The sequence below is a fragment of the Pelodiscus sinensis genome, chromosome 1 (genome assembly GCF_052426305.1).
Source record: "Pelodiscus sinensis isolate ZL-2025 chromosome 1, ASM5242630v1, whole genome shotgun sequence".
Classification (NCBI taxonomy): Eukaryota; Metazoa; Chordata; order Testudines; family Trionychidae; genus Pelodiscus; species Pelodiscus sinensis.
Window position 1 is genome coordinate 151,486,535 of NC_143052.1, and position 20,069 is coordinate 151,506,603.

A 20,069-nucleotide genomic window follows, 5' to 3' on the forward strand; every position below is an offset into this window, starting at 1 on the left:
TCTGCCTCAGCATGTCTATTTGCAAGACTTTGGGCACTAGAAGAAGGTTAACTATGGAGAACTGAAATTTCACAGTTTTTGGAACCAAAAATATACTGAATCAAGACAACAACTCATCAAGGATGAAATTCAGCCAATGATGGATGGCCCGCATGAGTCCCTCCATGACAGAAATATTGTAAGTTAAGCTAAACAGGATTCTGCCCCCGCTAAAGATAATGGCCAAACTTTTACAGATTTCAAGGGATGCATCACTGGATTTTAAGACTTTACTGGCAGTTACTCTCCTAAGATTTTCAAAGGTGCATAAGGGATTTAGGAGCCCAATTCGCATGCAGTTTAGACTCTCTTAAGACCCTTCAAAGAGTTCAACTTCTGTATTTGTTCTGTAAAGCACCAGGCACATTTAGGGAGTTATTATTAAAATAAAAATCTGAATGGGGGTAGTGGTGAAGGCAGACCTTTCAAAAGGTTTGTCTTGTTTTTGCATGGCCTCTGCACTTCCAGGTTCTGACCAGATAAGAAGCCCTGAGTTACCCTATTACAGGCTCTGCTGACAAATTTCTAGCTAAGCCCCCTCAGTATAAAGTAGAAGAAATCCCATAAGAAATGCATTCTCTTTGTGATACCCCACCCAGTTTTACAGAACCACGTGTGTAGAGAATATGTCTACTCTTCCTGAAGAGTGGGATTCTCTGATCCAAATTTCCTTGAATTATTTTGGGCTCAACTGTTGCTAATTTACAAGTTTTATTTTTTTTCTCCTTATCTGCAAAATCTGATCCAGTGGCACAGAAATTGGGAGGGTTTTTTTTTTTTGAGGGGGGGTTGCCCTTTATCTAATTCTAACACACAACATGAAATTTCCTGCTTATTTATCCAAAAAGAACCTTTGCTGTCTTTTGGGTACAATGCATGTTCTGTTTATTCCCTCTGGATAATCTTTAACTTTTCATCTGTTATTTGTTCTGGGGGCAGTGGGACAGATTGTTTTTCCTAGTTACTCTTCCTTTCCTGTTCTTTCAGTTAATTGGGGGTTACATTCTTCCAGTTATTAATCTGGTTGCCCAGTATCCAGAAAGGAATGACCTTTTATCAGACCCTATGGTTCAGGTTGGACTGGCTGCTTCATTTACATCTTATAATAAGTTTGTTATGATGCCTTCAAAGGATTTGCCTCAATGAAACATAGTCCTGTGATGGGGACATCTGTTCTAAGAGTCTCAAGATGGTATGGGTTCTTCTGGATTCCCCCACTGCCAATGGATACACAAAGTAGTTCAAAATGTCCTCTTCCACCTTTGGCTGTCCAAGAGATTGACCCATCCCAACAGATTCCAACTTGGCTACTGTGTCCCATGCATTTGTGACCTATGACTTGACCATTGCAGTGCAATGGAAGAGGAAGGAACCACTGACTCTGGAAAAACTCTAGTTGGTTCAGGATGCAGAGAGCCATTTACTAAGCAAAACAAGTTTCCAAGCGCATTTCATTCCAGTGCTCCACTCTGCATTTTCTCCCTATTGAATACAAAGGCATGTTCAATGTTATGGTACAGCTGTTCAAAGCCCAGCCCAGGACTGGCCTGAGCTACCTATGTCAGCAATTCTCAGTCTGTGAATATGGTCTCTGATGAGAGACCTGTTCATCAAGGACTAGTCAGTCTCATCACTGAAACTAATGAATGAATGAGACAGAGCTTTCTCCACACCTGCGGAACTCACTTCTGCAAGGGATCACAATGATCACCAAATCTCACTACCTCCAGAGCAAAATGCAAAGCTCATTTCTTTAGACCCTACTTTCCAGCAATAAAATAAAAAAGGAAAGTGACATAAAAGCACCATTCAAAAATAATTTACTCCTAAGAGGAAGTTGGGGGAATGGAAGAGCATGTGAGAAGACCAGAGATCCTGAGTCTAATTTGAGGTTGTCAAATCAGAATGGTAACGTTTTGTGCCCAGCTGCACTCAGTTTGCCCTGGTGTAAATGACAGCAGATTGTGCAGGGCAATAGACAGAGTGTCTCCCCACTGTTTACAGCATTGAACATTTGTAAAATGCCTGGAGCATTTCATCAGACAGAGTGAGAGAAAAATGCTTATTGATAAGAGCCTTATCAATTATTTGAATAAAAAATTAAATACATTCAAGTATAACTGATTACTATTGCAGGCTCAAACTACCAGGTACAGAGGATTGTGGTCCTAGACTTTTGGTTTAAACCTGTTACGGAGAAGTAGGAATAAAGCCAGCTGCAGAGTTTGGATCTGGCTCCATGAACCTCCCAAACTCAAGGGGTATTCAGAGTGGGGTGGGGTTGACTCAGACCCTATTAATTATCAGATTTGCGCCTCTAGAGAAAGGCAGTTCCTTCAGAAAGAATGGTTCAATATTATGAGTTGAGCCCGCTTTCTATAAATAGAGATGTACAACGATTATCACTGGAATTAATTCAAGGAAATTCAAAAGAAGATGAGTAATGAATGAGGCTGACATTTATTGGTTATAATTTGAAAGGAGATAAAGATCTCCTTGCTTGCCTTTCGAGGAATCTAGCCCAATGAACCCTAGGGAGAGTACAGACTCAAGAGAACTACTCTCTTGTTGGCCTCAGAGGAGGAGAGCTGTCTGCAACTACCACAATGAGATGAGTAGTGGAGGTGGCCACAACAGATTTAGCAGGAAAAGGAGCAGGGGGTTAGTTATTGCTCTACACCACATACCCTGGCCTGCTTTAGGACTGCTTCAGAGTATTTGTCCTCACTTCCACTCTCCATCCCCAGCACAGGGATAATGTTAGTAAGAGCTTGAAGTCAGATATTGTCCCTTCCAAATTCAGAGATGGCTGCTGGGGTGGGAGGAGGGGAGGAAATTGCAGTTACAACCCCTCTATCATTAGGAGAAACAACTGTGGGGTGGGAGAGGCTATCACCCTGCCTAGCAGCCAGAATACATGGATGTGGAGGTGCAATTCACTTCAGCTGTGTCTACACTAGCAGGTTATTTTGAAATAACTGCCAAAATAACTATTTCAAAAAAACTTATTCCTCTTCACAAGCAGGAGTTATTATTTCAAAATAACAGACTTGGTAGGGTGGACGCTCACCTTGTTATTTCAAAATAACTCCCCACTGTAGACATGCCCTAAAGCATGGCACTTTGCCTGCTCCCCCCCTCCCCCCATGAGAGGTGACAGTTTCCAATTGCTTCCATAGACACCCAAGCAAAGAGATGCCTTGAGGCCTGTAAAAGCAACTGGAGATAAAGTAGAGATAAACTTGGGCTGCTGACATAAAGTGGAGGGAGGATGAGAGGAAATGGACATTGCTCTCAGTGACCACAGCTGTCCTTAGGTGAGGAATGTCCATGCAAACACTGGAGAGGGAAAGCAGAACAGAGAAAAAGTAGGCATATGCAAAAAAAAGGACCACATGACAGGGAAGTATGTGCACAAGTAGGGGGAGGAGGACTAAGCATCTGGGATGCATATGCAAGGGAGCAGGGGGAGAGCAAGGGACAGAGAAGATGGAAAGATGAGATGAAATGAAGAACAGAAGGAGACAGTGTGATTTAACTTCATTCAGAAAGGACTAAATCCTTGGTGCACTAAAGGAAGCTAAAAATGCAACATTTTCTTAATGTTGTTTTTCCATGCAAGCAATCACTGTAGGTTGCTACATGTCTGAAGCATGACCACAGATGGGAAGGGAAGTGGCTGGTGTGACAGCAAATGGAAGGGAAATCTCCATGATGCCAATGCTCTGTTAAGGTGTGGGCCATACTAAGAGCAAGTCCAATAAACCTTGAAGTAGGAGGACAAGAGATGGGTTGTGTAAGGCAACCCAAACAGGTGAGAAACACCTTAAGGTTCCACAAATGATCTAGAATGGAGAGTAAAATCCTTTGGCTATTTATAGCACCTTCCATTTTAAGGGTCTCAAAATATTTTACAAATGTTAACTAAACTAGTCGCAACACCACAGCTGGGGCGAGCCACAGGAAGGACTCTCTCAGAGACAGATACTGAGATGCAAAATACCTGACTTCGGCTCAAGTCAAACAGCAGGATACTGGCAGAACTGAGACTCGAGCCCATTTCTACTGATGCTCATTTCTGGGCATTAAGCACTAAGCTCTACAGTGATGAGCACAGGCCTGCAGGAGTTCTGAGAGCATATAGGCTCTCTCAGGGTTCTCAGGAGGACTCCTGCGGTAACATATGAAATGAATGTGCAGGATTGGAGTTCGGACCGTAGTTGAAGGGGATTAAATGTTGGGTTTCTTTAAATTTGATCCCATAATACTCCACAGTTTCCCAACCCTTCTTCACAGTAAAACCCCACTCCATACCAACAGAGATGACACAGCACCCTCCACAGGCCTTCCTTATTGTGACACTATCCTGTGCTGAGTCATGGGCCACAGCAGCTACATTAGAATATGCACCCTGGGACTTCACTGCTCGGAAGTGCCAGAGTGTGCACTGTCTGCCAAATCCCCCAAGGAGGATACATAATCTCACTGAAAAGGGAAGAACCAGGCAACACATTCCCAGGTATCCCTGAGCACAGAGCACGGAATAAACAAGCTCTAACACAGAGATGGTGGCAGCACAGAGGCAGCAGCAGCTTGGGCCTGTGACCAGATCCATTATCCATTCTGAAATCCAGGTAAGGTGCAGATAAAGCCTGGAGGGATTTGAGAGAAGCATGAGGTTCATAAGGTGCAGGAAGTCACTGGGCTGAGGGGACAGTGACAGAGTTAAAGAGGGATACAATGGGGAAGAAAGCACGACTGTTGCTCAAGTTATGCACACCCAGCCAGCATGAAGCAGGCTGAAGCCTAAGGTTACATGCACCCTTTGGCTACGTCTACACTGGCATGAATTTCCGGAACTGCTTAAAACGGAATACTATTCCGTTTTCAGTTTTTCCGGAAAACGAGCATCTACATTGGCAGGCTGCTTTTCCGGAAAAGCCCTTTTCCGGAAAAGCGTCTGTGGCCAATGTAGACGCGCTTTTCCGGAAAAGAGCCCCGGTCGCCATTTTCGCAATCGGGGCTTTTTTCCGGAAAAGACTACTGGGCTGTCTACACTGGCCCTTTTCCAGAACAGTGTTCCGGAATAAGGACTTATGCCCGAGCGGGAGCAGAATAGTTTTTCCGGAATAGCAGCTGATTTTGTACAGTAGAGCATCGTTGCTTTTCCGGAAATTCAAGGGCTAGTGTAGACAGCTCGCAGCTTATTCCGGAAAAGTGGCTGATTTTCCGGAATAAGTGGCCCAGTGTAGACACAGCCTTTAAGTTTGGGTCCAGTGTAACCATCAGTTTACACACCATTTCAGCATGGGGAAGGCAGCGTCCTCAGGCTCTGCAGGGCCTCAGCTTGAAACCCACTCAGCCCTTAGATAAGACACTCGGTCAGCCTGGGTTGGCAGAGCCTTCAGGTTACATACAACCTCAGAATGTCCCAGCCTGCAGGTTAAACACACCATTCCAGGCTGGGACAGCCAGAGCCTATAGGTTGCAGCTGTGGCCAGCTGGGAATCCCCTCTCTATAGGGGGAATGTGTGATGTAGTGGCATGGCCAAAAGAAAGTCAGTCAAACTAAACTATGGAGTCATTTCAACCATGCTATTTCCAGGTCCGGGAATGGCCCAATGAATCCATTGGCAGGATGCACTTAGAGCAGCCCTGAGGTTATTCTCATAAGATGGAATTTAACATGCCTCCTTTAGCACAGCTCAGCTAAAACCGCCATGTCAGCATGGAAGCCCCAAGTTTTATACAGCATGTTCTGCAGACCCGCATTTGGTTGAAAACATGCTGTCAGCATGAGACAGGCAGCCATCCAGGTGTAACCGCACACATGACAGCTTATCAGGGCGACACAAGTGTTGCCCTCGGTTAAGTCACACCTCATCATAGGAGATAGTGGAGCCCTGTGGTTACAGAGCCTGCCTCCGCATGGGACAGATGCGACCATCAGGTTTTAAGGCTCTCAAATTATTCCAACCCTCTCAGCATGAGACAGAAAGCCCTCGGTTGTATACACCCTCTCAATGAGACACTAGGAGTCTTCAGGCTATACACATCCTCTCAACGTCAGGCGACAGGGCTCTTATAGCCATCTATGAATATAGTTTGCAGGTGCTAATAGGAGGTCTTTTTCATCCGGTTGTGGGCTGGCTAAATGTTCTTTCCTCTATTATGGCCTCCATGCACTTGTCAGTGGTGACAGGAAACTTAGATTGGCAGTTAGATTGGTATCTCTCCCACTAAGCATTATGAGTGTATTTTCCCCTTGGGAAAATAACTGCCTGCAATTAATTCCCCAAGGAAGCTCACACGTGCCATCCAGAGTGCTTATATTACATGATTTAGGAGAAATCAATTTATCTAAGAGTAAAGAGCCCACTGAAGGCAGCATAGGATGAGGTAGGGAAGAGTGGGATGGGTATTTCTGCAGAGACTTTCATTTTAAAAGAAATCCCCAACAGCCACAGACATTATCCAAGGAAGGAAAATCAGAGCTGGGAGAACTTTAAGCAACTAATAATCTCACATGCAGAAATCAGTTACCAAAAGAAACAAGAGCCAGACCTTTAGCTAGTATAAATCGGCATCTCTTCGTTACAGCCAGCAGCTCTACAAGTTACATCAACTGGCAGCCTGCCTGAAAAGCCCTTTTAAGCAGGAAAAATGCTTCTCTCTTTCTGTGCTGGCATTTAAAGGTACAAACGTGTCTTTCAAGTTTTGCAGCATCTGCATCATGCGGCATAATTAAGTTATTCTAAATGAGGTCTGAGACATTTTAATATCCTGAAGCCATAAAATCTCAGGTTGATGTTCATTCCTCTCTCTCTGTCTTTTCCCCTCTCCCACTTCACCTCTCTGGTTCCCAGCATGACAGACAACCATGCTGGTTGGCTACAATTGCTGAAACAGTTCCCTAATGCTTGCTTCCTCTCCAGTTGTATTAAACTGCATCTTTATAGATACAATCCTGTTTATTCATGCTGCTCATGTGGAAGAGGAAAGAAATGCAGACTCTCTGCCTCCTCCTTCTCCTCCTCCTCCCCCTCCTCCTTCTGCCTTTCATTTCATGGGTGTGGCAGAGTTCAAACCTTTGCAGTCTCCCTCAGGCACAAGTGTGAGGAATGGAGGACTGTACTGGAGGGAAAGCTATAAAACATGTCTGGCAATGAATGAAAATCATTTCACCCACAAGTGAGAAACCGGCTTCTGAGTTATCATTGAATCACTCTTGCAATCTAGTAGTGAACACTTGCCCTGGTAATAGCTATTCATTCTAATGTAGGTATATGGAATGCTCTTCTATTGATCTATCTATGCATGCTATGCTAACAAGAGCTCCAGCAAATAGCACGGTATGTTTCCAAATAGTATTAAATAAACTTTAAGGCATACTGCAAGGTTCTTCAGCCCAGCCTCTCATTTTGCATCAGTTTAGCTCAAACATGTTGTGGGTATAAATTCACAGGTGCAATCATTTGGTGCAGATGAAAGAATTTACACATTAAGATTTCTCATTTGCAGGTGCAGCCAGTCAGCTACTTAGTGCTTTATGCTGCCATTTCCAGCCACAAATATATATGTACATGTGCACACACTTTCTCTACCGGTGTGTATGTACATATACACACTTACTCCTGTAATTTTTTATATATTTAAAGAAATTTCTCTGAATGTGTATTTGTAATTTCAGCACATTGCTCTTTTACAATCAGAAAGGCAGGGTGATGGGAGCTTTCCCAGAAAAATGCCCTGAGAGAGGAAAGCTATCTTTATTTGGGAAGGAAACTCTTGTTTCCTTATGAAGAACTGATCTGATGCCTTTCCATTTGTGAAAGGTTGAGGTGGGAGAGAAAAAAGCAGGCTTAAAACCCAGAGGCTTGGGGTTTTTTTAGCTCCAAATTAAAGCTTCTTGCAGTGTATCATCACTTCTGCTCTCTGAAGTTTTTCATAGTCAATGTAGCAATCTTTGTGTGTGAATATATATGAATGCATGTATGGGTGTAGGCGTATGAATGGGTGTGTCTGGCTGAGTGAATGTGTGCAGTTGTGCTGAGGCTGGATGTATGTGTGAAGGCAGGGAGGGGAATGAAGGGGTGTGTCTGGGTAGGTAACTGATCTAGGAATCTGTATATGATCATTTATAAATATGATGTAGCAATAATAAAATGGTCAGGAATGATATATATAGATTAAAAGAATGGGTAGAACTGGCTATTAAACAATGTGTGTTAAAAGCCCAGCCTATTAAAGTATGGTGAAAAATACCCTGTGTGGGTCTTTCCAGCCTATTGCCTCAAAAAAAAAAAAAAAAAAAAAACAACCAACCAACCAGACTGCTATTATATTTTAAAATTTGCTGTGCTTCTCCACCCACTGCTCTGTCATTCTGCCTTCCTTCTCCTCTCTTTTCATCCCACATTGGCCAACTAAATGTGCTCTGCTGGCTGATTGCAATGTGTTCACTATCCCATCCTTTTCCAGGTTTTAATAACTGTATCATTAATTGTAGAGCATCTGAAACTTGCATAGGGAAAAATATAAAATGCTGGGTCTCTTTCTATCCCATTCACCTGCCCCATCCTATTATTCTACAATATGAATCCTGGGCTTGGGAACACCCACGAGGTGCACAAATGCACCTTTACTTTGATTTTAATTAAATACTACAGTATTCTAAAGTAATTGTCCAAATCTCTACAGCTTCCAGCTGTGGGTTGGGCTGTCACTAAAGAATATTGCAGTAATATACACTGTAAGGCACCTAGAATGCAGGTCCACTTGCGGCTCTGTAGTTACACGACTGAGATGAGATTTGCCCTTAAAGCCGGAATCCCACCCCTTTGATATTATCCATATAAATAAAGTTCTCATAATACCTTTTAAATGCACCAAGGTACAAATCTGAAGTCAAAGGAGTTAAACCAAGGTAACTGAGAGATTTTGGCTTTCAAGTGAACAGTTTGAAATGGAAAGGGCATGGCTGAGGGGGAAATGAGCTAACTAGCTTTTCTAATTCATTATTATTTTGGGCTTGTCATTTTTTATAGTTAAAAATTAGCCGTATCCTAGCCATTCTTGCGACCCTCTACAAGGAATGCTAGGAGGTACCAGTAGAGAGAACAAACTGGTTTCCAACAGGTTCATACTGTCTCTCGCATCCCATCGGAGCTCAGAGCTAATAGAGGCGTGGTCCTCTGTCTCTTTACCAGCTGGTGCACAGTTGTCTAACTGGTCGTACTATGAAAGGGATTGTAAAGAGGGCTGGGTTTTTTTCTGCTGACTTCATGGCCAATTAGTTTTGCTATTAATTAATTGCACTTGATATTATTAAAACAAAGAAAAGCAAAGAAAGAAATTACCAATTGTATTTTTGCTCACACTATTTTAACCACACTGAAAAGAAAAAAATGCATCTGTCCCCCTTGCCATCTCAAAGCACATGCCCAGATAACAGCTTTCATCTGTCAGAGCAAAGAGCAATAGAGAGCCAGCATCCTGATCATGGATCAGGGTTCACCAAGAATCTTTTTATATTTATTTATTTTGGCATAAAATGAAGAATTGCTTCCCCCATCTTTGAGGTAGAACCACCTCTCATCACATTTCCCTCCTCCCCCTTCCACATCCACACCCTCAGAATCAGAGACAGAAAACCCTATGCAATGCATCTGCCCACAGTTTAAAAAAAGGGAGGGGGATCCTTGTTTTTCCCCAAACATGAAGATAGGCCACCCTCTCCCCACATCACCAGCTGCAGAAAGACAAACAGGCATCAGGAAGGGTGTGAAAAGAACCTTCAGTTGCAAGATGCTAAAGAATTGCGAAGAAGACATCTGCTTAGAAGCAGTTAAAAATTCCTCCCCCCGCCCCTTATACACACACACACACCCCCCAACAGCCTGAGAATCTCTCCACAGAAAGAAATATAAAATTTTCAGATCTACCTGTTTTGTTCTTCTCATACAGCACAGCATGATTGTATTGTCCCCTTCCTTCCTTCTTCTTCCTTCCTTCTCCTCTCTTCTTTTTCCTCCTCTCTCTCTTATCTCTCCCCCCCACCCTCTCCACTCCCTCCCTCCCTTTCTCTCTCACTCACACACACACATACACACACATATACACACACACACACACACACCAGGGCAGTTAGCTGCAACTGTAAGGTCCACAGCTATTGCTCATCACACATGCACACTCTGGCTGTCTCTCTCTTTCTCTCCCCCTCCCTGCCTTCCTCTCTCTCTGTATCTTTCCCAGAATTGTTCACTAGCTCTCAATGACTAGTCACCTCCCCACCCCACCCCCCACTACAATCCAGGCAGCCACCCCCTCCCAGTCCCCTGCCAGACTCATGAATATTTAAACATCTCCAATCTGGACCCAATTACCCAACGACTTTCCCACTGTACTGAGACAAGCAGGAAAGGGAACATTACAGATTGCTGAGGGGGTGGGGTGAGGTGTGTCTGCGGGGGCTTGGGAAAGGGGAGTGGATGAGGGCTTACATTTTTCTGACACTCTTTTCCCATTCACACGGGAGTAGTTAAGCAGAGAGCACAGGGCCCCAGCCAAGGAAGGATTTGTGTGTTAAGAAAGCTAGTGGAGTTATTTCCACAGCATTTCCTGCACGGATGACAAGCTGTAGGTGGGAGCTGTGGTACCTGGAGAATAACAATATATGTTCAAATGTCTGTGGATCGTCTCCCCTCCCCCTCACATGCACACTCTAAAAAAGATAGGCACTTCCACATATGAGCAGATATGCACCTATACCTGCATACATGCCCCAAATGGAAAGGTCCTATGAACTGTAATGGAACATAACTTTTCTGTAGGTTTCTGTGGAACTAAATAGAAAATTAAATTCCTGTCATATACTTAGAGAGGACGGTTTTAGAAGCCACCTATAGAAAGGATGGTGTTCTCTATTGTCTTTCTCTATTGATTTTTAAAATCATTTCTATAGAATCACATTGATTGTTTTTTTTAATTAATGTCTATACAACTTCCCAATAAGGACACAGGCACAATCACAAATTCACAAACAATAATATACACACAAATGCACCCAAATATAAACCTATCAGATGTTATAACATTGTGCTTTCTCTGAATTTATAGCAAACTGACAATGTCTGATAATATAGAAAAGATAATCTAGGCAATGTATGGAATTCTGCCAAAATATGACAGTGATGAACACGCTAGAAAAGAAAAGATAGATATAATCTTACTAACAAAATTTGGATTAACCCTCTTATTTACTAAGAGACAAACTCCAATCTCTGTTACACCAGTGTAAATCAGGCAGTAACATCACTGAAGTCTGCTTCTGAGCTACTATACTGTTCCGATTCGGATTTGTTGTAAACCATTTTAAAAGCAGAACGTAGCCCCCAAAATTATTAAGGCCTTTGCTTTTTAAATATATGTAAGATGTGGTTACTGGAATATCCTCAGAGCACATTCCCTCATAGTCATTTCAGTTGCTATGACATCACTGTAGTTCCCAGTAGGGCTTTATTGGAAAAAGGAAAGTAAATAGAAAGATTTTGTTTGAAAGCCTATCTGTCTATGTCAGTGTATGTCATTTAGGGGAACTTCCTCGCATGGTACAACTGGAGCAGTGTTAGGTTTGATTTGTGTTCTGGACATATAGCATCATAATGAAATTCACAGACAATACTTTACTGAAAAGAGTTGCAAATACTACCTGACACAGAGGAACAATACATATAGACCAAGGCTGTGTCTACACTGGCATCCCTTCCGGAAAAGGGATGCTAATGTAGCACTTTGGAATAGGCAAGTCCGCGGGGGATTTAAATATCCCCTGCGGTATTTGCATTAACATGGCTGCCGCTTTTTTCCGGCTTGGAGATAAGCCGGAGAAAAGCGCCAGTCTAGACGTGATTCTCCGGAAAATAAAGCCTTTTCTGGAGGATCTCTTATTCCTACTTGAGAGTAGGAACCCTACTTTAAAAGTGTTTAGGTGCCTAATTCCTCTTGGGGGTTTAAATGACTTTAAAAATCTGGTCTCATTGAAAGTCAAAAGGACTTGGATTCTAAGTCTCTTAGGCACATCTGAACATTATCATCTTTAGGCACATAGGAACCAAAGTTTCTAGGCTCTCTAGAGGAGTGACTGGATTAAATTTAAGGCCTCTGCGGTACCAAATGTCAGCCTAGATGATCTAATGGTCCTTTCTGGCCATACACTTTATCAATCTTTTCTGATAAAATGAAGCGAGTTTACAAAGAGGAACAAAAATTGGGGGGAGGGACTGGTAGGTTGGGGTGAGTGATGAAGAAAAATTAAAAAAGCTAAATCTGTGAAGTTTGACCAAATGACAGGTAAGGGGATGGAAGAGCATGACAAAAACACAAGGCCCAAAGACAGAGAAGAATTATTCAATGTGATACCTAACTCTTTCTTTAGTGTGTGTCACATGTTCACCTCTAAGTGGTCCAGAAAGTACATGACTATTGCATCTAATACCTACTAGAATTACTCCTTTAATTCAGGTGGAAAAGCTCCATGCTTTTAAGGGCCCAGGTTCAGACCCCAGCGATGATATATTGGTGGTTTTCACATGATACTCTGAGGCCTGGTCTACAGTAGGACTTTAAATCGCCCCATACAGTTGAATTTCTAAGTGACGCATCCACACTACCAATCCTGTTGTACTGCCCTTAGAAGTCTCTGATGTCAATTTCTGTACACCTGTTTTTCACCAGGAGTAAAGCTATTCCCGACCTTGCATAGTCGAAGTAACACTAGTATAGGTACAGTGTTGCTGGAAATTCAGTACTATTGGCCTCCAGGAGGCCTCCTGCAGCTGTCCCTTCTGACCATTCTGGCCACAACTTCCATCTCTACTGCTCTCTTGCTGAGCTCAAAAAAGCCCTGGGAACAGTAAAATGGCCTGTCCCACATGGCCAGCATTGCAAGTGAGCAGCACATCACGACAAATGAGGAGATGAGTTCCAACGTTCTGTTGGACACTCTGACAGCTGTGAGCGCTTCTGCTTCATTGGCCTCCACTTCCCAGGGGTGCAGAAGAGCACCAGCCTGGAGCACCCAGGAAATCTTGAACCTCATCAAGGTTTGGGGAGATGAAGCCCTACTGCACAAGCTCAGGATCAGCAAGCAGAATGCCGACACCTATGGCAGGATTGCAACCTGTCTAGCAGTGAAAGGCTATTCCAGGGATGCCCAGCAGTGCAGGGTAAAAATTAAGGAGCACAGGCAGTCATATCAGAAAACGAAGAAGGAGAGCAGACGTTGTGTGATAACACCACACACCAGCTGCTATTATGACCAGCTGGATGCCACACTTGGTGTGTGTGTGTGGGGGGGGAACAGCTCCCCCTGCATGGTCATCGAGTCCAGACAAGACACACCTGGTATCAGCCTGCAGGAGAGCAGGGTGTCGGAGGGGTCAGAGAAGGAGGAGACAAGTCAGAGCCGACGCCTGAGAGCCAGGAACTCGTCATGATGGTGAAGACAGTCTCCCCACCCAAGACATCTCCCAGCCCATCAACAACCCGAGTGAAGGCACTTCTCATGAGTTCAAAACATTTTCCTAACTACAAACATGTTCAGACAATGGGCAGTGTGGTGCAGCTTAGGGATGTAAGAAAGTAGTTGATTAGTCAACTACTAATCAAGTCGACTACTCACATGTCCCCCTTTCCACTGCCGCTTCTATATCAGAGGCAACCAATGGGGCGGGGTAGGGGACAAAGCAAGAGCAGGTACTGGAGGGACCCGGCTTAAAAACCAGTTCACCACTCGAAACCATCTCCACAGTGGGGGTGGCAGGGGAGGCAGAGGCAAAACAGGTCCCAAATGAAAGCCAATGACACGCTGACCATAACAATCATTCTGAAATGTATGTAAGGGTGCTATGTATGGGGTATCTGTGCATCTGTACCAGAAAGTTATGCTCCTAAATATATAAAGTTAAAAGCAGGTCACTAAAAGAAAGTGACATGCTGTAGACTAGATGCACCAGACTAGGGATAGGAGATGTTTCTGTCTTTCTGCATCAGGATGTAAATTAAGTACTGTACGTTAACACAATAGATGCCTATTTATATACCAAGTCAAATGTGAACAAAGTGATGTGAAATCAATAGGAAAGGAGCACGCAGGAAAAAAAAAGCCACAGGGGCTTGTGCTGTCTCTGAGTAAAGGTAATTCACTTTGGGGATATTTCTAGAAAGAAAATAAAATACCCTTGCACCCTGTTCCGAGGCAGTAAACATATAGTACATTCATATTAATGAAAGCCAGATCTCAGCCAACTTGAGATGAAAATGCTGAAGAGAACTTTGAGTGAGACAAAATTTCTTTAGACAGGAAGTTAACCTGTTAAGTTTACTCTCTAGAAGGCATGTTATTTGATTTTGTCTCATATGTAACCATTTGTTTCCAATATTCTTACTTGTTCCTGGGTTCAATATAAATATACCTTAGTGCTGTGATGTTACCATAGTGCTGGTCCTAAGCAGAATCTTATAAGCTAGTGTATACTGTTCCTTTGGGAAAAGCTGACCTGGTAATTCTCTGAGGCTATGTATACCCTACCAGATTATTTTGAAATAAGCTTATTTCAAAGTATTAACTCCCAAAATAACTATTTTGAAATAAGCTTATTCATCTTCACAAGCAGGGGTTATTATTTCGAAAGAACAGGCTTGATATTTTGAAATAACAAGGTGAGCATCCACACTAAGAAGAGTTATTTCTAAATAACTCGCCAATGTAGACATGCCCTGAGCATCCAGTGGATCACAAGCTTGGAGGTTGATGCGTGCCTATTACCAACTATACAGAAAGCAAGCTTTAGTTGGTCTGTAAAGGATAAACTCTCCCTTCTCCCCTATTTATTTTGGGTCTGCACATCCTAAACTCAAAACTCCTGTCATCTGAAGAAGTGGGCCAAATAAATAGTCTACATGTAGTCTACATTTTTTGTTAGTCTATAAAGTGCTACCAGACCATTTGTTGTTTTTTAAGTTTATACAGAAAGCATGAGACGTGCAGATACAGGCAGTCCCCGAGTTACGCGGATCCGACTTATGTCGGATCCGCACTTACGAACGGGGCTTTCTCGCCCCGGAGCTCGCAGGCAGCGGGACCGCCCAGAGCGCAGCGGTCCCGCCACCTCGAACTCCGGGGCGAGAAAAGCTGCTCCGGGTGCCCCTGGTCTGCTGGGGACCGTCTTCAGCAGACCAGGGACACCTGGAGCAAAGCCGGGGAGGCGGAGGGGTCCCGCGCCTCTGAGGCTTTGCTCTGGCAAAGCCGGGGAGGCGCGGGACTCTGCCGCCGCTGCGGCTTTGCTCCCCGTGTCCCTGGTCTGCTGGGGGGGGGGGGCGCAGCTGGTGGCCCCCAGCAGACCAGGCTTTTGTTGTGGACCCTGGGGTAGAGCAGCTGGGGTGCTGCCGGGTTGGTCCTGCAGGGACCTACCGGGCAGCCCAGCTGTTCTGTCCCAGGCTCGAGATTCAGCCGCTGTTGAAACTGATCAGTGGCTGATTCCAGGAAGCTGAGGGCACAGCAATTCTGCCTCCAGCTTCCTGTAGTCAGCCCCTGGTCAGTTTCAGCAGCAGCGGCTGAATCTGGAGCCAGTTCCGACTTACATACAAATTCAACTTAAGAACAAACCTATAGTCCCTATCTTGTACGTAACCCGGGGACTGCCTGTACTTTATGGCAGAGACTGGTAGATTCAGGGAGCTCACCCACAGGAAGCACAGAAAAGTCTGCCTCATGCTAAGGGCAGGTAGTGGTGAGATGCCCTCAGTATAGTACTGAGTATAGTTGGGAACTATAAAACCAATTTAGTTAAACCAGTGCAAATCCTGTGTAATGTAAACCACTTCATTTCAATGGAAGAGTGACTTATTGCCGTTTAGATTTAATTTATTCCTGATTCATTTAAAATAAACTAAAATAATCCTGGTTTATACTGGAAACAAAAGACATAAAAAGTGTCCTTGTAAGGTTTTGCACCAGTTTATAGCTGGGTTTGTCTACACAGCAGCCAGAAGTTACATGCACTGGGAGACAAACCCTAAATGGCTTTAAATCCCATCTTTCAATAAACCAGTATATCTCAAAGTGGTCCACAAAACCACTTTGAGAAACCTATTAACTGGCCATGCCTGTTTCTTTGAAATTTAATGTTGATAAATACAAAGTAATGCACATTGGAAAAAATAATCGCAACTATATATACAATATAATGGGGCCTAATTTAGCTATAACTACTCAAGAGAGGGATCTTGGAGTCATTGTGGATACTTCTCTGAAAACATCGGTTTTGGTCACCGTCCCCCGACGAACCTAGTTTAAAGCCCTCCTCACTAGGTTCGCAAGCCTGCCCGCGAAGATGCTCCTTCCTCTCTTGGTTAGGTGGATCCCATCTCTTCCTAACAATCCTTCCGCCCGAAACAGAGTCCCATGGTCGAAGAAACCAAAGCCCTCTCTGCGACACCACCTGCGCAACCACGCATTTACGTCCTCAATTCGACGATCCCTGCCCAGTCCTTTCCCTTCAACAGGGAGGATGGACGAGAACACCACTTGCGCTCCAAAGTCTTGGATCCTTCTTCCCAGTGCTACATAATCCGCAGCAACCCGCTCAAGGTCATTCTTGGCCGTATCATTCGTTCCTACATGGAGAAGCAGGAAGGGGTAGCGATCCGAAGGTTTGATCAGCTTGCTAAGCCTCTCAGTGACATCCCGAATGCGAGCTCCCGGTAAGCAGCACACCTCTCGAGATTCCAGGTCCGGACGGCAGAGGGATGGCTCAGTCCCTCTTAGGAGGGAGTCCCCGACCACCACCACCCGTCGTTTCCTTTTGGGGGTGGTGGCCGTGGAACCCCCATCCCTAGGACTACGCATCCCATGCCTTTCAGTAGATGGTGCTCCCTTCTGGTTTCTACCTTGTGAGGTCCCTTCCAGAGCATTCAGCACTGCAGAGCCTGTGGAGAGAGCTTGAAAGCGATTGCATGTATTTTCCATTAACTTTACTGATAGTTGGGATTTCTTCTTGGAAAAAGGGGAAACTCTGCCCCTCCCACTCCCCCAAATCCTCAAACTTCCTGTCATAGTTTTAGAATACCCAGGGTCCTTCAGATTTGGGCACAGTGGTGGAGAATCAAATAAAGGGTGGGATGAACTATCCAGTTCACGAAGAGTTGCTCAGGCCAAGGTCCAGGCTCAGATCTGAAGATGGCCAATGGCCTGGGCTTGGACTTGATACAGCTAACAGCTTATGCAATTTCTTTTGTTTTTTCTTGATTGAATCACAATAGGAAGCAGAAAGTAGGCTCATTCTCGCTTTCAATCCAGCCCTGACACAGAACTGTATGGGATGTGAAGAAAGGGACTGAAATCCCTTGAAACATGAATGGTTCTTGATTTGGCCTATGAACATTGTATTCAATCTGAAAATTCATAGTAAAGGTTTCCTGGGAACCATAAACCTGCCCTTCCCCCTCTTTCCTCTCACCAACATGACCATGCCCTTGTATTTATAGGGGCATGACAGCACATGGCCCTGGAGATCCTACAATGTTCTTTCATGAACCCGCTGCTATTCAGTGAATGTCACTATAGTGATCAGAAATAACCCTGCAAGACAGATGGAATTTTAAGTGACCAGGACAGTATATATGCATCTAAAATTACAGAAGAAGGGCTAGCTTAGACCCTGATCTATGGTTTATCTGTATCAAGTTTCTGGCTGATCAGTATTTGCCCTCTGGATAGTGCTTAATCCCACAATGTTTAATACCTGGAAGACTTGCTAGTTTCCAACGTCTTTGTGAAGACAATGGGGAGCAGGATTGGTTTCTGGGTGAGTCTTGGGGCAGTTTCTATTCCATTCAGGTTCCTTTACAGCCCACATCACAATAGTATTTGGGTACCAACCAGAACTGCCATAAGTGACAGATTTAACATCTCTCATGTATACATTGTAGCAAGACACTTGTGAGATGCCAGCCCTGCTATAGTCCTACTAAGAACTTTTCTATCACCCTTCTATCTGTGCTCTCAACAAGTCCAGCATCCCCCATCCTCCTGCCCTTCAGCCCTCAGGCCTACTGCCCTCTGTCTAGGTGTTGAGGAAAAGCATAGCATGAGCTGTGGTCATGGAGGGAGAAAAAGTATGAAGAAGGCAGTGGGATACAGCAGATAAGTGAGGCCCAGTATCAGAGAGGACAGGAAATTTTCTACCTACTCAGGTGGTGGTAGGAGGAATCTGGTGCTCAGCAAAAGAGGTTTGGGTGGGGGAACAGTCTTCCAGAGCTTGAGAGAGAGGAGGAGGAGGAGGAGGAGATTATGTATTTAGCTCCTACAGCAGAGAGAATAAGTACAGTCAGGTCTTGGCCTTTTTATGTTTTCTGTGGTGTGTTCATCTCAGAGTGGGAGAGATGGACATTTATTTTAAAAAGCAGATTCTGTAAACCAAAATACACAGCGTGCACCTGTCCTGCCATCCTCTATCCATTGACTCTCATGAAAGGGAAGCACTGGTGAGAAAAGTGCCATCTTTGTATTATATTATATTGTATTGTTCAGTGAAAAATGATGAATTTGATAATCTGCTTACCTGATGTTGTGTGGTCATGCAATGAAAGATCCCATTATTGTGAATATGTGCAAAATGGCAGAGCTATAGCTGCTGTCAGATCCTGATTCTGCTTTCAGGGTGGTAGTTACTTGGGTTTTGCATAGAATTTCCTTGAATTTTGTTTGATTTTTTTCTGTGAAAAAAGACAAAAGATATCTGTGTCATCATCAGATACATCTCAGGGATACCTATAACACAAAGCTAAGAAGGAAGTGCCCTTTTTATTCAATAGCAGTTCCAGCTAAGGCCAAAATCTTTAAATGAGATTAGCCTCCTATCTAGAGAGAAAAGGCTAAAAAGTGACCAGAGAAAACAAGAAGTTGTGATAAGACAATTCCAAGCCCAAAAAAGTCTCAGTTCTACAGAGCACCAGGTTCTTACAGCACTCCGAACAGGTTGCGTAGTTTGTAATAGCATGTGTTGACTAGAGTAGTATGGTGGCCTTTCTTGTTGAAGTATATGGCTACTGTTTAGAGTTTGTGAAAATAGCCATTCATTCAAGGAAGCACATATGTCTCTCTAAGGGTATGTCTACACTACAAAGTTAGTTAGAACTAACGGACGTTAGTTCGAACTAACTTTAATAGGCGCTACACTAGCGCTCCGCTAGTTCGAATTTAATTCGAACTAGCGGAGCGGTTAGTTCGAACTAGGTAAACCTCATTTTACGAGGATTAAGCCTAGTTCGAACTAGCTAGTTCGAATTAAGGGCTGTGTAGACCCTTAATTCGAACTAGTGGGAGGCTAAGGCTTCCCAGGTTTCCCTGGTGGCCACTATGGCCAACACCAGGGAAACTCTATGCCCCCCTCCCGGCCCCGGACTCCTTAAAGGGGCACGGGCTGGCTACTGTGCCCGTGCCAGGTGCAAGCCTGCCAGCATCCAGCCAGCAGACCCTGCACCTGGCACGGATCGAGCCACCCACCCGATGCCCCCCAGCCCTCCCCCTCTTCCCGGGACCAGGCTGATGGCTCCCGGGAGCTTGCCCAGGACCGCAAGAGGCGGGCACCCGCCTGGGCTAGTGCAGACATCGTGGACCTTGTCCACGATCTCCGCACTAGGCACAGGAAAGTGGCCGGCTTGGGCAGGAGAGCTGCCAGCCTGGCCACTCAGGAGCAGGTGTGCAAGACAATCAAGGGGGTCCACTGAGACCCCCGACTCTGAGCCCTGAGCTTACAATGGCCATCCTGGGTCAGACCAAAGGTCCATCTAGCCCAGTAGCCTGTCTGTCGACAGCGGCCAACCCTAGGGACCCTGGAGGGGATGGACCGAAGACAGTGACCAAGCCATTTGTCTCGTGCCATCCCTCTCCAGCCTTCCACAAACTTTGGGCAGGGACACCACTCCTACCCCCTGGCTACTACCACTCCATGGACCCAACCTCC

The 20,069-nt window shown here is 44.6% G+C and overlaps 1 protein-coding gene across 2 annotated transcripts in view; it reads right to left on the reverse strand.

The window, feature by feature from the left end:
• The window catches only part of GAP43 (growth associated protein 43), an 85,127-nt gene extending 66,314 nt beyond the window's left edge, over nt 1-18,813 (reverse strand). Inside the window, exon 1 of one of the 2 annotated variants that reach the window (XM_075906409.2) lies at nt 18,666-18,813. In XM_075906409.2, the coding sequence (XP_075762524.2) occupies nt 18,666-18,683 (18 nt within the window). In that variant the 5' untranslated portion in view covers nt 18,684-18,813. Of the gene's footprint in view, nt 1-9,983; nt 10,318-18,665 lie in introns of those variants that run through there. The other variant, XM_006112240.5, reaches the window with a different exon arrangement.
• Nucleotides 18,814-20,069: the final 1,256 nt, after the last annotated feature.